The 22,041-nt window shown below is 33.5% G+C and overlaps 1 protein-coding gene across 1 annotated transcript in view; it reads left to right on the top strand.

Annotated features, from left to right (window-relative positions):
- Nucleotides 1-22,041, top strand: part of Lrp1b (LDL receptor related protein 1B) — a 1,852,169-nt gene that overhangs the window by 316,798 nt on the left and 1,513,330 nt on the right. The window contains 1 exon segment of the mRNA XM_047543195.1: nucleotides 5,414-5,536. Coding sequence (XP_047399151.1) covers nucleotides 5,414-5,536 — 123 coding nt within the window.

The raw sequence follows: 22,041 nt of genomic DNA, 5'->3' as shown, positions 1-22,041 counted from the left end.
ATTAGATGTTTTAATATAAGTATAGAAAGATTATCATACTAAGCTTTTCCTGTGCCAGAATGAATCCAAACTCAGTAAACTCCATAGGCTATGGTTGTCCTAATCTTTTCATGTTTTTGATTGCAAGAGCCTATTATAAAAGATAAACATGGTACTAGCTTTGATTTTCTTCCTTAGGGATGTAAGTAAAACTTCACATTCTCATAAGCTTCTTGTTTTAATTACAGTGTAAAACACTATGTTTCATATAATAGGAAGACATTTAAAATGAGATTAGTTTGACTATCTCAAATATGTGGGTTGAAGCATTAAATAGGATAAATGGAAGACACACATACATACTACATGTTTTGCTTTTGATTCCAAGAATTCAATCCAGTAAATATATTTTAAATAAGCATCTTACAATAGCAAAAATTTTCTCATTTCAAACCATAAGCAATGTTTTTTAAAACTGACCTTGAAATGGAATATCTGGTTGAAAAATAAACAGATGGGTTATAGTAAGCTCTTCTCAACTATTATTTCCTAAAGGAATAAATAAAACTGTCCCCCATACTGCAACAATGCAAATTGTTTTCAAAGGTTGAAGCTTGCTTAGCAAGTGGATAATACAGGCTCATTAGGTAAGTTGCCTTAAGTATATCTTACTCCTATAACAAAAGATCTTACTTTTAGATCATGATGACTTTATTTATATGTCTGTGTAAGTGGAGCTCATATTGAGAATAGATGGCTTGCATATTTTCCCAAGGGATTTTTCTTGAGGATTCTTTTGTATCCATGACTCAATGTAGGTTAACATTTAGACATTCAAACAAAATAAAAAGAGCACTCAATTGTCAAATTTATATTTTTCAATGATAGCTGTATATTCATTGTTATTAGAATGTAATCCTTTCACAGATTCCTAGTGGATTCCTATACCAAGTTTCATAATACCTATTTGAAATTTTACCACCTTGTCCAATTTTATTTTCTTCACATGTCAGAAATTAATTCTGCATCTTGGTTCCTTAAGAAAACACAATTAGAGAAAATATCAATTTTCTTTCTAATGGTTGATCCACCATTGCATTTTTCTATCCTTTCATCCTCCAAACAAACGCTCTTATGTTCCTGCTATTGTTTGTATAGCATCCCTATGAGTTCTTGGACAAACTCCTCCACTTCATCTCCTTCTCAGGCCTCTAGACTCTCTCCAGTTGCACCTTTCTTTCAGCATGCACATCTACTCTATCTTTTCAGAATTCATTACCCTTGAACTTTGTCATTAGTGACACATCCCCAATTCAGTTCTTGAAATTTCACGGGGCATCAGTAAATGTCAATCCCCTTGCTCTTCCTGCTTTAAATATGGATGAACTTTGTCTTACTACTCTTATTTTTGAATTTTTTTCTCTTGACAGTCTAGTCATCCTCACAGATCTCTTTCCTCAGTTTAACTTCGTCTAACTTTAATTCCTATAACTTTCCTACCTTTTTGTCAGCCCCAGTTCTGTTCTGTTTCCAGTTTTGATCATTCTCCTGAATTTCAAACTTAAATATTTCACTGCATATTCCTTTTTGGATGTCTCCAAAGCATCCTCAATTCAGTATATTTTAAAAATGATCAAAGTTCTAACATTTGGATTCAGAAATCCAAATTCAGAATTCTAACATTTAATAAGACAGGGTACATGATATTTGACTTTAGTTTACTCCTAAAATGTAACATAAACACTCCCTTCCAGGAACATATTTATACATTCAACCATCTTTACTTACCTAGGTTATTCCAGTAACATTTTAGTTGCTTTCACTACCTCCATCTTCACTTCACTACAATCTGTTCTCAAAACAGTAGCCAAAGCCATCCTATAAAATAGTAAGTCAGACTGTTGTCACTCTACTCAGAATCTTCCAGGTGTCTCCATCTTGATTTTTAAGTAACCAAGACTTCACCTACTGTCCCAACCCCATACTCTTTTATCTGAACTCATCCTAAGTTCTCTTTTTATCCCACCACACTGACCTCTTTAGGGTCCCTTCAATTTTCTGGGCAACTTGCTGCCATGGTTTATTACTCAAGTAGATGTCACTCTGACCCTTTATAAGCCTCTATTCTTATATTGTCACATTCTCTTTAACATATTCTCTGGCCATTTTGTGTAAATTGTGCTTATGGACTGATCTACACCTTTTAATCCCCATCTTCCTTTTACTTTTCTCCATAGAGTTTATCTTCAAGAATACTATGCAGTTAACTCATTTATTTTGTTCTGTTTTGTCCCATGGTAATATAAGCTCCATAGTAGCAGGAATTTCTGCTTTTTCTTTTTCATTATTTTTCTCAGTGCCTAGAAAATAATAGAAGTTCAATAATATTTGTTGCACAAATAAATGAGCAAACAAAGATATGTAGGTAGAAGTGCTTCTTGATATATCTATCACTATAAAACATTATTTCCTTTATGATTCCTTCTATTATCTTTCCATTTCCTACCATGAAATCACTCAGATGCATGTACACATAGAAACCCTTATAGTCTGTGTGCTAACTGTATGTTCTATCTTCGTTTTGAGATACTAACCAATCATTTTTTGAGGATATTTACTTGGAGAACTCTTTAAGCCTTTCAAACATTTAGTGACTGATTGTTAACTCTTACATTGCATCATTTGGAGCAGTCTTCATCTGAGTCCTCACTAATTTAGCTCAATCATCTTGAACTCTTCTCTATATAATACTAAGAATCTCCTAACATAATGATATAGCATGTTTTATCATTAAATATGCTTTCTTAAGTAGTTTCCATGACTTCACTTTACCTACTAAATGTTTCCCTCAGTAATCAAGGTCCTTCATTACTGTCCTAGATGTATGTTTATAAGAGACTCTTTTCCAACACCATAAATGGTTTTTTATCATTCTGTTTACTTCTTTATAGTTTGAACAAGTACTTATTGTTTACTGGTTCATGAACTATACAAAGACATTTAGCAAGGGACCATCTTTTGTCCCCTTCTCATCATAGCAACTTGCTATAATTTGGAGGAATGAAGAGAAAACCTGTCATCTCAAGATCATAGATCAAATGCAGAGTAGTTATGGGTCCAAAAAACATCCTAACTTTCCTGGAATAGACTTAGTTTTAACCTGTTGCCCAAGTTGCTTATTAACAATCCTCTTTTACTCTCATAATTTATTATTTGTTGTTCATTATTATTATTCATCATTAATTAAATTATTTGATGACAAATTATATGGCCTCATCGTGCATAAGAAAAACATTTTGAATTTTATCCTGCCCCACCACCAACTCCAAAATTTATGCAACTGCCAAAAAAAAAAAAAAAAAAAAAAATGGAAGTTCCCACTTCCAGCATTGGACTATGCTTATAAATATCATATATTACTCTGGTGGAGAAAATTCAAGACTTATAACCTAAATGCCGTTTCAATTTCAGTAGAAAATTTATTTTTCCAAGTGCATTATAATAAACACAATCTTAGCAACTTTGTTCACTCTCCACTCTGCCTAGAATATCCTATGTCCCATTCACCCAAAGCCTTTAAAGAAATGCTTTTACCTCCTTGGGCCACAAGGAGGGGGAGGGTGGTGCTAGGGATCTAACACAATACACTGCACATACTAGGCAAGTGCTCTACCCTTGAGCTATATACCCCAGCCCCAAAATATTATTTATATTTGTATTTATTTCTCACTATCTAGGTTTTCCCTTTTAAGCATATTTTAAATAAGTTGGCAAAAGTAGTCTGCTGGATTCTTAAAGAAGAAAAACTGACTTCTACATCTTTGCTTCTGTAGCATTAAGTCTAAGGCCAAATATGCACTGTGCTCAAGCAACTTAATATAAAAAAAGAAAAAAATAACATAGTGATAGCAATAAGTGTGGTGTTGATGGTGAATTCATGGAAAATATAATAAAAGATGTAATAACATGAGTTGTCAGGAAATATCTATACCTTCAGAATGAAAAATAGTTATTACCCATATCTGTAGATGAAAGATCTGTTTTTGTGTGTTTTTGTATGGTAAATTTACTGAAAGTTATACTCTTCATGTCTCATGGACAGAAGAGTTTGAGAAAAGATAAAACATATTATATTAAAGCTAAGATAACATGTAGTATGATACAGTATTATTTTGTATATTGCTAAAGAAAATACCAATTAAGCCATGGTCTAATCTTTCCTATCACTTAGAATTTTTAAAAAAAAATTATTTAGTGGTCTTGGAGATTGAACCACTAGCCTACATATCCAGTTCTTTTTATTTTGAAATTTGAGATGATCTCACTAAGTTGTGCAGGCTGATCTCAAACTTGCAATCCCCCTGTTTCAGACATCCTAGTAGCTAGGTTTATAGGCAGTCGGCACAATGCCCAGCTTTTCATCACTTAAAATTTTTTCTTTGCTATTTACTGATAGAGCTCACTTCAACTTATTTAATGATGAATTTCTTTTATATTATTATTGAAATATATATGTATACATACACACATAAAACAAAAATACAAGTGAGATTGAATGGTCAATAGTCTTCTAACATTCTTTCCAGTTCATAGACCCTCAACTGTAAGAAGCATTCATTTCATTCATGTTAAAAGAGTATGAATTTCATTCATATTAAAAGAATTATGTTTTCTAATGGACTTATAACATATGAATAAATATATGGTGAAAAACAAACATCTAAAGAATTTACTAGAACTTGAGGAAAATCCCAAGTGTTCTTAAACATTGGGAGGAAAATTACAGGTATTTCCAACACAACCAACTGTAGAAAAATGCAGTTAGGAAAAAGGAAAATTTTTATGGAAGTTTATCATCATTTTTGGTGTCCTGTGGTAGAAGCTGCCCCCTTAGAAGTCAAGGGAAAAAAGAGAAGAAAATTATGTGATTTAGGATGTCCAATTCATGTAGACACGTGAACCCCCAATATCAAGATGGATAGTTAAGAACTAAATATTCAGAGATGAAGTTTAGTTACAATATTTAACTCATTACTGATTTTTGTTTTTCTTGGAGCAGAGCAAAAACTAGAATTTCTGTGCTCAAAAGCTTCTGCTTTGATTCAACATGTTCTACAAAACTCACTGGCTGGAACATCTATACAGCATATTTGATACGATAAAGCCTGTAGTCACAAACACAAACAGAATTCTTAACTATTTCCAGAACAGATTGTGTGAACCTGTGATAAAGTCTAGTCTTTTAAAATGGTGTGCTTAAGCCGAGCAGCTAAAACTAAGAAATATAATTGATTTTGCCTTGCTGCTGAACAGAAAATGTGGATCATACTCATGTACCTTTTAAGTATTGCTTTCTCACATTTCATCTTTGTATTGCTCTTGTGTTCATGTTCAGATCATTCATATTTTATTTTGAAACATTTTTCATTTTCAGATCAGCAGTCCTGTGATCCTGGTGAATTTCTTTGCCACGATCACGTGACTTGTGTCTCCCAGAGCTGGCTGTGTGATGGTGACCCCGACTGCCCTGATGATTCAGACGAGTCTTTAGACACCTGTGAGTAGAAAGGTTCCTGTGCTGTTCGGGTTTACCTTCCCTGTGAAACTAAATGTCAGTTGTTTTCACGGATGACTGCTGTATCTAGTTGATTCTTTTTTTGTTGTTTCCAAACAACCTAAAAAACTCGAAAGCTTCTGTTTGTGTTCTTTAAAATGAGTATGTGAGGGAGAGCATAAAATACAGTTTTCTGGTAAGAATTATTTTATGACGGGAAGAAAATGCAAGGTTAATTACTTCAATATGGTTATGTTAACACTAAAAAAAAAAAAAAAAAAAAAAACTGACTTAAAGTGAAAAAAGTCCTTTACAACATAACAATAAAAGGAACCTTCTCCAATAATTTATTTCACATGTCTTTAGACAGAGGGAAATGAAGAAGGAATATTAAGGAAATCAAACCTTAGCTCGTGATATTTCTATTAATATGTAAAAGTATGACACAAATTGTCAAGTCTGTTTTCCTTTCAACTTGAAAACACAAATCTTATCCATCCTTACTGTCATGACTTTTATGATATGGGATCCAGAGCACTTGGTATATGTGGATCCTAAATGAAGCTGTATCACCATAACCTGGAGTCCACTGAGGGCTTTGCTCACATTGGAAATAGCACTGTGACAGAGTTATAAATGCATAATATAACCATAGGTAAATATGTCACACTTCTTTAATGTTTACCTGTTATTTGGAATATGAAAAGTCCTCTACATTTTGATATGGATATTTCTAGCAATTCCACCATCAGTCTGTGTTCCTCCTGTGACCAGATATGCTTCCATCCCAATATCATTACCAAAGCAACCTCATAGTTCTGTGAGGTCAAAGTGAAGGGAAAAATCCATCATCATTATTGTATGACCTTGTAGAGGAAACAATTATTGGTTCTATTTTTCACTTTTAGCTACTTGTATAGAAGTTTTACAGACAGGACCAAAATGCATTTTGATAAAAATCTTGCCATAAGAAAACAGAGGCAGTACTTATTAATTTTTTTAAAATTTGCTAGTTTCTTTAAAGTTTCTGAACATTTAAGTAGTTGAATAATTACACTAATTATTTTTCTTTACCTTGAGCCAATTACTTCTTCTATAGGATAAGTCGTAGTTATTTACAACATTTATAATTTTTACCAATTTCTCTAACTTAATTTTGGAAACTTACCCTAGGCTCCTTATACCACAGACCTGATTCTGGATGTGAAAAAACAATAAAATTAAATTAATAGAAAAATTCTAATAGATAAATACATTTTGTAAATCCATACAAATGAATATTGTTTGGATACATAAAGGAATGAAGTATGCAATAACATGGATGAAACTTAAAAACATTATTCTAAGGAAAAATTGTTGGTCAAAAAAGGACATCATTTTAAATTTGCAGGCAAATTTATAGAACAGAGTGTGGCATAGTGGTTAGAAGAGGAATGGGGAATGACTTAATAAATATGAGGTTTTGTGGGGAGAAAGAAAATTTTCCAAAATTAGGTTGTAGTTATTTTTGCATAACTCAATTTATTTAAAAACATGCAACTGTACATCTTAAATGGGTATATTTTATGGAATATACATTATATCTTAATAAATGTGTGAAAAATGGAGGTTTCCAATATTGTGTGTATGGGTGCAGGTAGTAAAAAAATGAGAGAAGACAACAATAATCAAAACTTTGGCCATGAATTGTATAAGCAATGGGACCATATTCAGCATAAGCCTTAGTTTCTCCTTATTCAAGTGGCATCTAGGAATTCTGTCTTTATTAGCTCCAAGGAGGAGCTGTCATGGTATACTCAGACTAGCAAATTCTTCAAATGCATAGTATAGACTTGTACTCTACCTTGATAATCCCATCAATTCCATGACTGGAGAAAAGGACAGAGACATGAGGTACACTTGTGGAATCCATACATGAAAAGGTCAGAGTGAAGGGGAATGTTTTGGAATTCTGTGACTGGCACATAGCAAAAGCATAGAGAAATGGAAGCATAACATAAGTAGGCAAATCCCCTTCGTGCTGGTGGAGTAAAACAGAACAGTAACATTGCCTTTGTGCTAAACAGGGGCCTAAACAGGAGAACCAGGCAGGATTGGTTTTGTGATCTAGGGGAGTCAGAAGAAATTACGTACTCAATGCACTCACCTAACAAAGACAGAGATATAGCTATTATTCTACCTGTGTATTTAAACTGTACAGCAGTATAGATTTATACTGTATTAACTTCTTCCAATAAATGATTTCAGTCAGTATTAACTGAAATATGGACAAGCATAGAACAAAAGCTTTATGAAAAATATCAGACTTTTCAAATTCAAATTCTTCCATCCAGATGTTGACAATTACCATTTTCTCTAATCACAGGGCTTTGTAATGTGTTGCTTTATGATATTCATATGCAGTTGTCATTGATCTGTATAAAATAATTGCATAATTTTATAATTGCATGAATATATACATTTGATGTGAAAAATAAGTACTAGAAATGGAAAACTTTGAAGAATGATTGTTAGGAAGGGTAATTTTATATGAACAAAAGTATATTATCATCTTTGATTTGAAGATAAAATATGTTGAATCTACAAAGTATTAGAGGAAACCAACTGATGGAATGTATTTATTTTCAAAAAATCTACTTAGCCTTTAAAATGAGAGGAAAGACCAATCCAGCATAGAATTTATTATGGCTCAGTAAAAGCTCTGAAGAGACAAAATTCTAACAGGAAATAAATGGACATTGTTGAGGAAGAGGAAGAACTTTATTTGGGAAACATTGATGACTGGAGAGCTTTAGAAGAAAGCATACATGCAGAAAGACAAGAAACTCAATACATTAAGAGAACTGAATATTTCTCTCCTGTGTTGCTTAGAGGGTGTTTTCTAGGATCCCTGAGGTAGGAGATCTATTTCACTCATAGAAATACACCCAGAATTATCTTGTTGAGGTTGATTTGCCACTAAACTGATTGCATGTTGGGGTGAATTATCTGAAATATGAAATTAGAAAATTTTAATAAGTTGTAACTTCTTTATTATTCAGTATGAAAGTTTTTATTTCTGTACAGTCTTTGAAATATTTTTTCAATTATCTAAAAAATGGTTAGCACTATCTTTAGGTTTTATGAGACAATGAGAATAGAAAATCAGGAAAATTCCCATCTTTCTATTCATTGCTTTCAACCTGCTGTTGTTGGTTGGTGTTGTGTGCAACCAGAATGACAGTAAATACTGGAAATGGTTATGTGTGAAATGAAAGCTTGTTGCCATCTGTGGCAAGGAAGTCCTCTAGAAAGGCACTTTTATTCTGAGGCATTCAAAATTTAATTCCTTGTAGGATTAATCTGTGGAATGCTTAATGATGCTTCCTTTCCGAAACTCAGCCATAGCAGATGTAGATATTTTCTGGGAACCTAATGTTATTATAGTTTAAACTAGATTCTTCATTTTTAAGTTAGGATGCTATTAACTATGTCCAATATACCCTTTTCCTCTATTGTCTTGCACTTTCACCTTTCAAAAACTCATTTAGAGAATTCTTCAGTTACAGATCGTGTTTTGGACAAAATAATTCATTGGCCAACATAGGAGAATAAAAATGGACTTGAAGGGTGTAACATATCCAGCCTAGATAGCTGTTAGAATTTGTGCTTTGACTTTTTGTTATCCTATACTTCTTCAAAATTCAGCAAACTTTCTGTAAAAGACAAGATAGTAAATGTTTAGGCATTCCAGGTCAATAGAGTCTATATTGTATACTTTTTTCTTGTTTTGTTTATTGTTTGGTTGATTTATAAAAGTGCTTTAAAATGGAAAAAAAAATCTCATAGCATATAATCTTTATAAAAGCGGGCCACAGATCAGGTATGGTCAGTAGACTATAGTTTGCAAAATCCATGTCAAAGTGTCACACCTGAACCATATCTGCTAATAGTTGTGGAGACAGATTTGTGTCCAGGTACATCTGCTGCATGGAGCAACACAGCCCCACAAATGAAGTGTGTGGTGCATAAAGCTGTGCCTGCATCCACCACTCATGATGTCAGACTGAGGCATTATGTTTTTTTGAAATGATTTTTTCCTGCTATTTTTGCACAGTCTTTATTGTTTAGGATTTTATATGACTAGACGTTACAAAAATAACCTTGACTAAATGGGGGTTTACTAAAAGTTACAAAAGTGGACAATTCAGAATTGACATGGATCCAGAATGACATCAGTTTTCTTCTGTTTTGTTTTGTTTTGTTTTTTCTCTGCTATCCTTCATATGTAGTCATCATGCAACATACATCACAGGATGGCTGGTCCACCTTCCCTAATAGATAATTCCACTTTGGGCAGAAAGAAGGGAAAGAGATAAGGGAAGAGCAGATGCCAGCTGAGCCTCTCTGTTTGTCAGGGAAAAAATAATTTTCACAAAATTTAAATCCAATTTATTTCTGCTCAGATCTCCTTAACCAAAACTGATCACATGGCATATATGGCTATGAATGTTATCAAGGAGGCCTACTGCATACCAAAATGAAGTTTGGGGTCCTACTGATAAAAAACAGTTGGAGAAGAGATACTGGGTAGGCAAAGGCACCTGACAGTACATGCCATAGTGTCCCTTTACCACTCTCCCTTCTTCCACCCCCTCTCTACCCTTTGCATGAGAGGTGGTATGCACTGTGCATGATAAGGGCTTCTAAATTCCAACTGCTTGGTTTCAAAGCTCAGTTCCTCCGTGAATACCTTTTAAAAATTAACATGTGTTAATTCTACAAAGAATAGTTGTCACCTTGACATTCCCATACACTCCATGATTATCTTTGCTCTTGAGCAACTAACTTATCCTTTCCATGCCTCCCTCACTCTGTGTAATGGAGGTGATAGTATCTGCCTCATGGTGAAGTGCTTAAGAGTAGGCCTGCTCCATAGTAAAATCCCTTCTGCATCCTACCCTCCATCTGTTTTCCAGATGTCCAGAGCTATGAGGAAGCATTTTATCTTGAGGGTCTTTCACAGAGCATCCAACTACCTCCTCTTTGTGGACTTTCTCCTCTGCTTACTCAAAATTTAACTAAAAATCAATTTTGCTGCCTAAGGATGTGTCTAGGAAGTGGCATAGTCTTTCACAAACCTCGATTTATGTTGTACACAGTTTTAACAATTTGGTATCATATTCATATGTTAGGAAAATTTGTTGTAGAGAGCATTTTGGAGCAGGGACTTTTTCTAGTAACTATTCCAAAAACATTATATTAGCAGATTGACTAAAGTTACAAAATATTGGAATAAAAACTACATTAGTGAAAAAATATTATTAATTGAAGCTGCAGCCTTGAAATGTAGATGTTATCATCTCATTTTAAAAAAATGAGGAAATTGAGTTTATGATCTTTCTGTATCCAAGGTGCTGTTATTCATGAAAGCAGAGTTTGCATTTCTTTGAAATTGCCCTCCTTTTTTGAAATATTGCTGTAAAGAAAGGATCAGTTCCTAAGACGACCCTTCAGGCCACCTAATTTAAAAATATAGTGTCATTTGAAAATCATGGAAGGCTATCCCAACAGGGTGACTTCACACTGGCTTTGGGAATGATCAGGTCTAATTGAACAATGTGGTAAAAATAACAAGTCTCCTGGGTCATGGGAATAGAAGCACTTATGAAAAATGAAAATGGATCATGTCATTAGGTTAGATGTGACTCTGCATGAATTGACCATTGCTTCTATTATGTTTCCGTTGTTGTGTGATTTCACGCTTTATTTAGATAGTCGGATCTTAATGAACTTCTTATATTCATAAACTGACCTTTCCCCTAGGATATAAGGTAGAAATCCTTTTATAATTTCCTTCTAAACTTTCTTTCTTTGACACAGGTCAGAAAAATAAAATGGAATTCAGGTGGGAGGTTATTAGCAAACAGATACTGCCCTTTAAAAATATAAAGTAGAACAAGGCACTGAAAGTAGACTATAGGAACAATAAAATGGAAAGAAGTATGGTCCTTGTTTTTAAGTAATAGTGATTTAGAGGTCATTTTGCAATAAGGTAATATGTGAGGGCCAAACTTTTTGTTAGGTAGAGAAGCTGAAATGATCTTACAGATTAAAGAGAAAGCATATGAGACCCATGAGGACAGTTTATGTCTCTTTCAATTCCTTTGTTTTTTTTTCATTTTATTCGGAGGTTCCTGTCCTTAGCAGTAGAGAGGCCAAAAGCGTTGACCCCTCTTTAATAATAAAAAATCTCCCACTAAAGAGTTGATAAGAGGGAGAGATGGGGAGGTGGGAAAATAATTGTAAATTAAAAGGGCCCATCTAATTTTGGCTCATTTCCCCAGCACAGTAGGGACGAATAAGGGGGTGACATTTTTCCTCATTCTGCCCCACAGCCATGCCAATAGGTCTCTGAAAGTCTACAAGAAAGGTTAATTGGAGGTGCAGGTGATAGAACTGAATGCCCTATGACTGGCACAGGCAGAGCAACTCAGCAACAACAAAAAGCCTCGCCATTTCACCCAAGAAGTCCCTGCTCCCTGATCTTCTCATCCAAGATCACAGGTCATAGAATATAAAAAGACCCATGTCCCTCAGCCAGGACTGAAAAACGATAGGGAACCAAAACTCTGCAATGATGTAAAGGGGGTAAAACGAAATGGATGAATTCCTGAGACGTCGCTGGTGCAAATCTCCCTGGCTTAAGGGATGATGTACTGTAAACAAGTGCTCTTGCAGGGCTCTGCAGGGGCCAAGCAGAAGGCTGAGCAGGGAGGCTTCCCAGGAACCATCCAATCCATCACTTATCCTCAGCTAATCTAGCACTTGGGGTTGGGGATGAAGGCTTCTTACCTTTCATGGGTGAACACATTTCTTCCCGGAGGACGTTTTATTCTTTATAGTCACTGTATAAAATTTACATTTGACTTTCACTTAGAAGTGCTTCTAAAGTGACATATTTTGCTAAATGAAGCACTAAAGGATGTTGTGTTCTAAGAACCTATTTTTAATGGCAATTTCATTCTCTCTCTCCCTTCCCCCATGTCATCCACCATCCCACCCTGAAAACAATATAAAACTCTCCTCTATGCCTATGGAATTTTCATCAGGACAGAGAGTATCATCATTCTTCTAATTGCTATGTTGTATCTTTTCAAGTTAGAGCAGTGGCATGGATTTGGGGTTGATTTTATTATCTTTTTAAAAATTTTTGATTTATTTATTTATTTTTTATTTCTATTTTTTGCTAAATATATTACAACATTAGCCGTCCTAGTTTGAGAGATGGTAGAAATTATTCACAGAGGAGGAAAAGGCATGTGAAAATGGATAAAATTAGGGCTTAGCTCAGGGAGTATATCAATTCAGTGAACATAGATTACAACTTTCTATTCAGCTTCTTTCTCCTCCCTCCCTCTCTTTCCTATTTCTTCCTCCCTCTTTCCCTCTTTCACTCCCTCTCTCTTCTTCCTTCTTTCCTTCCATTCTTCCTTTCTTCCTTCTGAAGAAATGTACCTTGGGAGGGAAGTGTTTACTCAGTTATTCACTGGGCAGTCTTCAAGGGTCAGATATGAGGGGAGAATCCCTCAACAGATACAAATATTCCAATTTTCAGCAGAAGAAAAGAAAGGAAACAAATACTTCCCACCACCTCAGACTGAATTGATATCAGAAAAATAATTGTTAATAGAGTCATCTTAGAATTCAGTGTGCATTCATAAGCCTAATGCCACTCTTTTATAAACAGAAATTATTGTAATAATTTGTACTTCTATAGTTTCTTACAATGATTTTTACATTATAATCATTAAATGTCACTTGAGCCTTGTAATTCACTTTTGAGAAAGATTGGTCAGGCACTGTGGCTTTGGGGAGGCAGGGGAATCTGAGGTACTGAGAGGTTACATGGTAAAGAGTCTCACAGCTTGTAGGTAACAAGGCTACCATGGAAATCCAGAACTTCCATTTCCTTACTTGCTAATGTAGTATACATTAGAAGCTGAGTTGTATCCGTGTAAAATTCCTGTGAAAGAGAGCTCTAACCCCAGTTCCCTCAGAATGTAATTGTGTTTGGAGATAAAGACATTTAAAGAGGTAATTAAGTTAAAGGTGGTTGTCAGAGTGGGTCCTAATCCAGTTTGACTTTTGTCCTTGTAAGAGGAAATTCGGATATGTTAAGGGTTACCAAGAAAGCTTGTGCACAGAGGAAAGTCCATGAAAAGAACTGCTTAGAAGGGAACCTTCTGCAAGTCGCAGTGGCAGACCTTGGAGGAAACCAACCCTGCAGCATATTGAACTTGGATTTCCAGGCACCAGAATTGTGTGAACATGAATTTCTCTGTTTAAACCATTCAGTGTGTGGTATTTTCTTAGGACAGTGCAGTAGACAAATAGAACATCCTAGTACATATCTATTAAAATCCCATTTTATACCAGTATACAAAAAAATTCAGCAATTAAAAATTCCCTATTTTCCTTAACGATATATAGTAAATCTTATTAAATACTACAGTACTAATACCATAAGGATTATAGAAATTACACTTAAAAAATGTGAAATGAAATCTAATCAGTTTCCTATGGACTAATAAGTTTGTTTCTGTTATTGATTAAACCTCTAAGAATACCTAATTTAACTATACAGCATTATGTTTATGCAAATGAAATATCTCTCTGAAAAATCAGTAGGTAATATACAATTTTTTTTTTCAAAAATTGATAGATGATGTGTTACTCTAAAGTCTTAAAATATAGGACTGATTAAAATATATTCCCTGATTCTCTTCTGGGTGATCTAGGGCACAATTTTAGAGATGTAGTTGGAGGCCTTCTTTGATATTTAATTATAATACCAACCCTAAACTCAGATAATTGACCAAAGTACCATTTGGTAGAAATTGGTTGCATTTCTACTGTTTTCCTTAAATGCAACCAATATACACTAATCATAGCATGCATAAATAATATTCTGTATTAGGTTGTTAAATCTATTTTAGATTATCATAATTTTTTATTCTAAATTGAACATTGGACCAGGCAATAAAGTAACATGTAATTTGACAGTAAAAGCAAAAGCATCTTTATCTTCATGGGCCTTAGGGGGATTCTTCTATATTTTTCCTACAAATAAGCACATATTAGACAATTTGATGTTTGAAATAAATGACAAGTTATGCCTTTTCACTTAAATAGTGAGGGGAATTTTATCATCAAACTAAATTTCTCATAATATATGACTTTTTTTTTTTTACAAAATATAGAAATGAATCAATCAACTGCTCTTTATTGAGGAACTACTATGTCCAAGGGGCTTATAGGCACAGTCTTTCTGAGTACATAAAAACAACACCCATATATCCCATGACCTCCCAAGTACATTAAATATGTGTTAGAACATTACACATTATATCTTCCCTGGCTACATGTAAAAGAAGATGATATTTATGATAATGATGATGATGATTACTATTGACACAAAGTAGATAATTAATATGAGCAGATACTGTGCTTTGAGCCTTGTGTAGATTATCTCCTTTAATCCAGAGGGAAACCCTGAGTGTGGCATAAGGTACAATTTTTGAGGGCACAAGGGTGACATAAATATCACAGATATCTTGTGTATGTATGTGTGTGTGTATGTGTATATATATATATATATATATCTTATATGATATATACATTTATCTTCCCCAAAATGGATATATTTTCTAATGTGCATTAAGTCATTATAGGAGCTAATTATGGCCTTAACTATGCAATATTCATGGTCCCCTCTTAAAGATGAAAAAGATGAAGCATGAGAGAGGTTATTTGCTAGATAAACCCGATTAGTAACAGAACTATAATTAACACTGTTCCATGCTATACAGCTTCTCAGATAAGGTAAATTAACCTGAAAATCTTGAATCTTAGTGGAAGCAAAATTCATATATGTCCATCCCACATTGCCTTCAAGTCAGCATGAACATGCTTTTCCTATTACATAAAGCTTCATGAACATACTCTGTCCAGATATAAGCATGTGTGGCTATTTATTTTGTGTACAACATATTTTAATTGAATGATCACTGTGTAACAAATACTTTAGTAGATGTTGAGAATAAAAGATAAATATGCTAAAGATGCAAGACAGATTTAATAACAGCTGGAGAGAGAATTTTGATTATTCATTTTTCCAATCAGAAAGGATGTTTATGTATGTAATTGTGTTACAATGTGCAGTTGCATAAGGCACATGGGTTTGAGTTTATATTATACATATTCATGTATATCCTATATATATGAACTTTGTATGCATATAAACATATTTAACCTGGAAAAATAATATTCTCTTAGTCTCTTAGCTGTATTGACACACACAAACAAACAAAAAAAACCCATACACACATGCCTAATTTAAAAATTGTTGATCATAACTCTAGATTTTTAAGATATTTTAAAACTGGTTTTCTAATGCTATGTAACAAAGTACCACAAATTCTGCATGTTGAAATAACTTCCATTTATTATCTCATAGTTCTGTAGTGCAGAAGTCCAGGTAACATCAAATGGATTTTCTGTATAAAACCTGACAATACTGAGATCAAGGTGTTTGTCAGTCTGGCTCTCACCTGGAGATCTGAGAAAGAATCCACTTTTAAGCTCATCTTTTATTGGTGAATGAATTCAGGGTTTTTGTGTGTGTGCGTGTGTTGTAGGGCTGGAGCCACAGTTAGTAGCTGACTTTCAGTTGCAGTCACTCTCAGCAGTTAAGGACCACCACATTCGTTGACATGTGACCCTTCTTCATGTTCACATCAGTAGTGATGGTCAAAACTCCCTCATGCTTCATGCTTCAGAGCCTTGATTTCCTCTTCTGCTATCAGAGACCTCATGTGATTACATTAAGAGCACTTATGTAATCTCCTTTTGCTAGATAATGTAATTTAATTTGGAAAGTGATATCATAGTCACAGGTTTAACACCCATTCACAAGAGACAGGATCATATAAGAGTGGATGACACTGGAAGTCATTCTTAGAATTCCAACACAAAATTTTAGTCTTTGAGGGCTCTCATAATTAAATAACAGAGACCGGATGACTTACACAGCAAAAATTTATTCCTCATGGTTCTGGAGGCTGGGAGTCAAAGATTAAGGTGTTTATATGATTGGTTCTATTCTGAGACCCTTGATTTATAGATGACTGTCTTCTTCCAGAGTCTTAATATGACCATATCCTCAAGTGTGTCTATGCCCTTATCTGCTCTTCTATTAAAAGCACCATTAATATTGAATGAGGCTCACCCATATGACCTTGTTTGGCCTTAATTTTGTCTTTGAAGGCCCAACTCCAAATTTAGTCATGTTTGGAAATACTAGGATTTAGGGTTTTTCAACATGTGAATTTTAGGAGGACACACTTCCCATATCACATAGAATTAAAATTTGAAAAGGTTAACCATATTATTAGCAAAGCTATTAATTTTGAACTTTGTGTCTCTTGAGGTTTTGTACTTCTAACCTCCCCCTTCCACTGCACAAAATCTAGTATTGGCTTTGACTTTTTTTGAATTACTCTACATCTAACTAAAGGTGAAATATGAAATAACTGTCAGTTCTGTTTCAAGTAACAAATATCTAATCCCTTCATGGCATGGATAGTATCATTAAGAACATGGTCCTTTCCCACCCTCTGAATGGGTATGTATTGTTCTGCATACAGAAAGTAACCCATGAAATTGTTTGCCTGTCTGAGATTTAGAAGATGGATACATAAGCAATTTAAGATATGATGCAGATCACTTGAAAATAGTATCACCCATTTCCAAGAACTCTCTGAAGGTGTATCATTGACAGTCTATTTAATTAGATTTCTTCTTTACAGAATTAATTAATTGCAGAAAGATATCCATATAAGACATTTCTACAATTGTTTGGTGAATTACTTTCTTCACATAAATAAGGAAAAAAATTCTTTGAGGCAGGAGCATCTACCATTTAGAATTATTCTATCCAGTCTCATTTTTTCTATGGTCAACAAGCTTTTGTATGTTCACTGAATTGGTTAAAAAATGGAACAATTGAATGTAGCATTCAAAAGGGAAAGCAGACCTGAAGGATATCTGATCATTTAATATACACACAAAAACTTTCTCCCAAGATTGATAGTTATTCCTTAAGGCACTACTATTTGGTAAATGTGAGGGAAATTATTTGAATCTGCTTTGCCATGGCAAAATAAGGAAGAAAATGTTTACAGTTTGAGGAACTTCTATTATAACTACCTCTGTTATGTTTGACAACTGTCAAAATTTCAGCCAAATGGAGTGCTGATGACTTTACATTTGCATTCTCACCGATACCTTTTCATATGCCATCCAAAGTAAGGGGGAAAGAATAAATGTTCATATTGAAATTGAGGGTTAAAAGGGAAAGAAAAGAAAAAAATCTACACCAATCCTAGTTACAATATGCCTGAACACAGTGACATACAAATTGAGACAAAAGTAGGTTAAATATATTCTTACAATGCTAAACCAGAAGGCAGTTTATAAATTTGACAAGATATTAATGATACCTTCCTTACCACAGTGATGGATGTGTGTGTAGAGACACTTGACCTTGAGGTAAGAGGAGTCTTGCAGGTATGAATGTTGAATTACTGCACTCTGATTGTAATCATGAGTGTGTTCATATGGCCACGCAAGTATTTTTCTGACAATCCTGAAGTATTTCCTCCACAGCTAAATACAAATGTAGGGTAAGATTTTGTTTTAAGCTTTTTTTGGCTTATCAATTTGACATAGTGTGAGAGATTAGTAATCATCAAAAAAATGAACTATTTAATAAATTAAATACAAGTTAGTTCTATCTTCAAGCAATCTGAGCTCTTGGATTGGCAATCTGCGATATACTCTTAAATGCCTGAGATTGACTTCTGTTTGAGATTACAACTATTGCAGGGGGAACTATTCAAATCATGAATAAATTTGACCTTCCCAACTCTCCATAAGCCATACCCATCACAATGAGGATTCAGACTGCTGGGTCCATGTTAAATTTTGCTTCAAGATAGATGTTTTTTATTCTAACCTTTCATTCTCTAGTAATAGGTTGATTTATTGGGCACTTGCAGATGTGAGGAACTGAAATAGATACAACCTATATAAACTCCAAGTGAAAAATTAAATAATTTTTTTAAAAAAAATCTGGAGTTCAGTGAGTTAAAGCAACTGGCTTAAGGACACATAGTTAATAAATAACAGAACAGTGACTAGAATTTAGATTCTGTTGACTTACTCATTTTTGTTCTTTCCAGTTTGTGTGTGTGCCAACCAATAAGAGTTCTCAGCCCCTTTTGTAGTGATTGCCTGTTACTATTTATCAAAAACAATCATGACAGCAACAACAATAATAAACACAATTGTACACAAATGATACTTTAAAATTAATTGCTAAATTGAAAATTTAAAAATTAGTAGTAAATCTGTAAACTCTATTTTCTCGAGAGCTGGTGTGCCTGTACACATGCACATGCACACACAAACACAAAAACACCCTCAGGGAATATATTTCTGTAAAAGAAAAATGCGTATTTACTTGATATATGCATGGCTTTTTTTTTTCTGTGATAGCATGAAGAATGAGAGGTTATGCCCAGTAGGAAAAAATATGACTATAAATGGTTCTTACCTTGCTCAACTTCCAGAAAACATCCTAAAACAAAAGGTGAACATCTGTTAAAAAATTTAGATCATGCTATGATTCTCAAATATTCTCTCAGGTTATTTTTAACTTACAAAAAAAAAAAATTAAGAAAGCCCTGTAGGCCAGTTTTTCTTTTACTTTTTCAATAACCTAAAAAGTAACTATATTAATCTTTTGGAAAATCTATAAATGCTAATTTACATTTAACCCAAGGCCTCATTGTCAGGTTGTTGCACACAGCAATACTTTTATAACTTTACTATTTTCACTAATAAGCAAATCCGTGATAGGAATACTGATGGAGCTTAAAGAGAATAATTCCACACTCTGATAAAAAATAATACTGCTCAATACATTGATGTGTGCCTACCCCCAAATGGACGATTCCTTGTATATTGAAAGCAGTATGACTGAAATTTTGACTTATTATTTCCTGAGGACTATTTTAAAAACTATTCTTTTATCCTTGACCACAGGGCTTCATTTTGCTTATGCTGTGAAACTGTAAGATATAAATTATGTACTTCATTAAAATATATTTGGAAGTACAAAAAGGATATATAAAAGACTATTAGCTATTTCTTGAGAAAAGTGATTACTGCATAAACTTATTACCCCATATTTTCAGTATCTGATGTATTACATAAGGTAAAACTAGTTTATCTGTGATTTTAAAGAATTATGTTGGACTTTTCAAAGGGTGAATTTGGTGAAATTCACTCCTCAAGAGCTGGTTAGGGTAGTGCTTGACTAGGACCACAGCCTTCCTATCTGAATGGATTTGGATCAAGTTTGACAGCACATAGGCTTTACTTGGTGTTTTATTTAATTTGATATTTGCAATGATTTATCAGAGAAGTTTACATTGTACAAAATGTGAAGCATTTATCTTGATATAATAATAAGCTTTTCTTGGTGTCCATTGGAATCAATATTCTTCTTTGTTCATTCCTGCAGAGATGGAGAAATGTAATGGGAAAACAAGTTCATCAGTAGCTGTTGGGGTTTAGTTATAGCTTTTGGGAGAGATTTCTGTCAGTCAAGTTTAAAGCCCAGTCATCATGCCATGCCAACATTCAAGCTGTGAGGAAAAGCTTTCTCTCTCTCTCTCTCTAGACTAAAATATGCATTCCAAGGGTGGGAATAAAAAAGGATGATGATTGGATGATCTTAAATTACATGTGAAGGGCCCCGTAGAGATTTAGTTTTGTGTTTTCATTTACCAGGGCATTCTGCGTGGTGTTGCTTTATTGGCCTATATCCTGTCCAATTCTTCCCTTTCTAGCTTTCTAGTACTTGTATTCTCAACTCTTCCTTTCTCCACCTACCGTATACTTCTCAACTAATCTCATAGTCCTATTGCCAAACATGAGTCCTATTGTATTGTTCTCCATTTTTTGGAATATCTTTCTTATCTGTGACTTTGTTTATATTTTCTCCTTACTTTCTCTCTTATATTTAATTTATACATTAATTAATTTATTCTTTTTTTTTTTTTTTTTTTTTTTTGCAGTGCTAAGGATAGAACCCAGGACCTTATGCCTATCTAGATAAGCACTTTATCCCTGAGCCACACCCTGGCCCCCTCTCTTATTTTAAATATCTTAATTCTAATGCTAATAATTCGTATTTGTCTTAAATGTACTACATTTTTATTGATTTTTTATTTATGACGTTCTTCTGTCTCAACTTTTATCTTCCCCAAATAGTTTCATTACTGTAACAAAGAAACCAAAACTATTTAATGAACAACTACTTCAATTTCAATATTATTTCATGTTAATTAAAATCAGTAGGGATTTAAAGATAAGAGAACAGAGAATAAATCTAAATTCTAAAGAGCTTCCTTAAATTCTAATTTAATTCTAACTGATGCAATGTTAAAACAAATATAAAGAATTTAAGGTTTCTTAAAATAAGCCACTATGTAAAAACTTCTAATATAAAGAGCAAAATAGAGTAATATATATGTAATTTAACAAATTATTCATATATTTTCAACAAAATTAACAATTATGTATTTGGAGAGTTTCCATTGTTATTCTCCTATAATTAAAAAGCAAAGACAGAATTTTGAAATTTGGAAACATTAAATTTACATAAAATAATTCTTATAACTATGAATGATTTTAATTTATAATCTTGTGTAGGAATGTTCTTTTTGGAAGTGTTGTAATCTGCCACTTAATGTTGGAAACTGGGACCAGAGAAATTTGTTATAGAAACTCTTATTTCAGTAATGACATGTTTGGCCTTTAGGTACTATACAAAAAGTGTTCAGTGAGTTTAAATAGCAGTTGAGTGTTACCCTTTATTCCAACAAAAATGTGTTAAAGTATAATAACTGTGTTTCTCCTTAGAATTACTCATGAAACCCATTGTTGTTTGAAAGCAGATGGTCTTTTAGAAAAAAGAGCGTATCACTCTTTTTAAAACACAAAGTTGTGATATAAAACATGTATTTAGGGATTTCATAAAGCATGCAATATGAAGCTATTTTAATCAGCAAAAAGATGCTTGACTATGAACAGAGGAAAAAAGAATGTCACTCACATGTATAATGTATAACCATGAAAGAAAAGAATATCCTTCTGCAGCCAGTAAATGGAGTCAACCAAAATGCAATTTAGCTTTCTTAACAAGGCAAGTAATATGCATCTAAAGTGGAAGGGAAATAAATGATCTTTTTGAAACTTTATAGTTAAATTTTTCATAGTAACCAATGGATTTATATTACAGAAGCATGTCATCATGAATAGGTTATTTACTTTGCTTAATCTATGGAACAATGAATGATCTATTTCTCATGAACTTACTTAGATATAATGACCTAACC

This window comes from Sciurus carolinensis, chromosome 3 (genome assembly GCF_902686445.1).
Source record: "Sciurus carolinensis chromosome 3, mSciCar1.2, whole genome shotgun sequence".
Taxonomy (NCBI): domain Eukaryota; kingdom Metazoa; phylum Chordata; class Mammalia; order Rodentia; family Sciuridae; genus Sciurus; species Sciurus carolinensis.
This window is presented reverse-complemented; position numbering and strand designations above follow the sequence as displayed.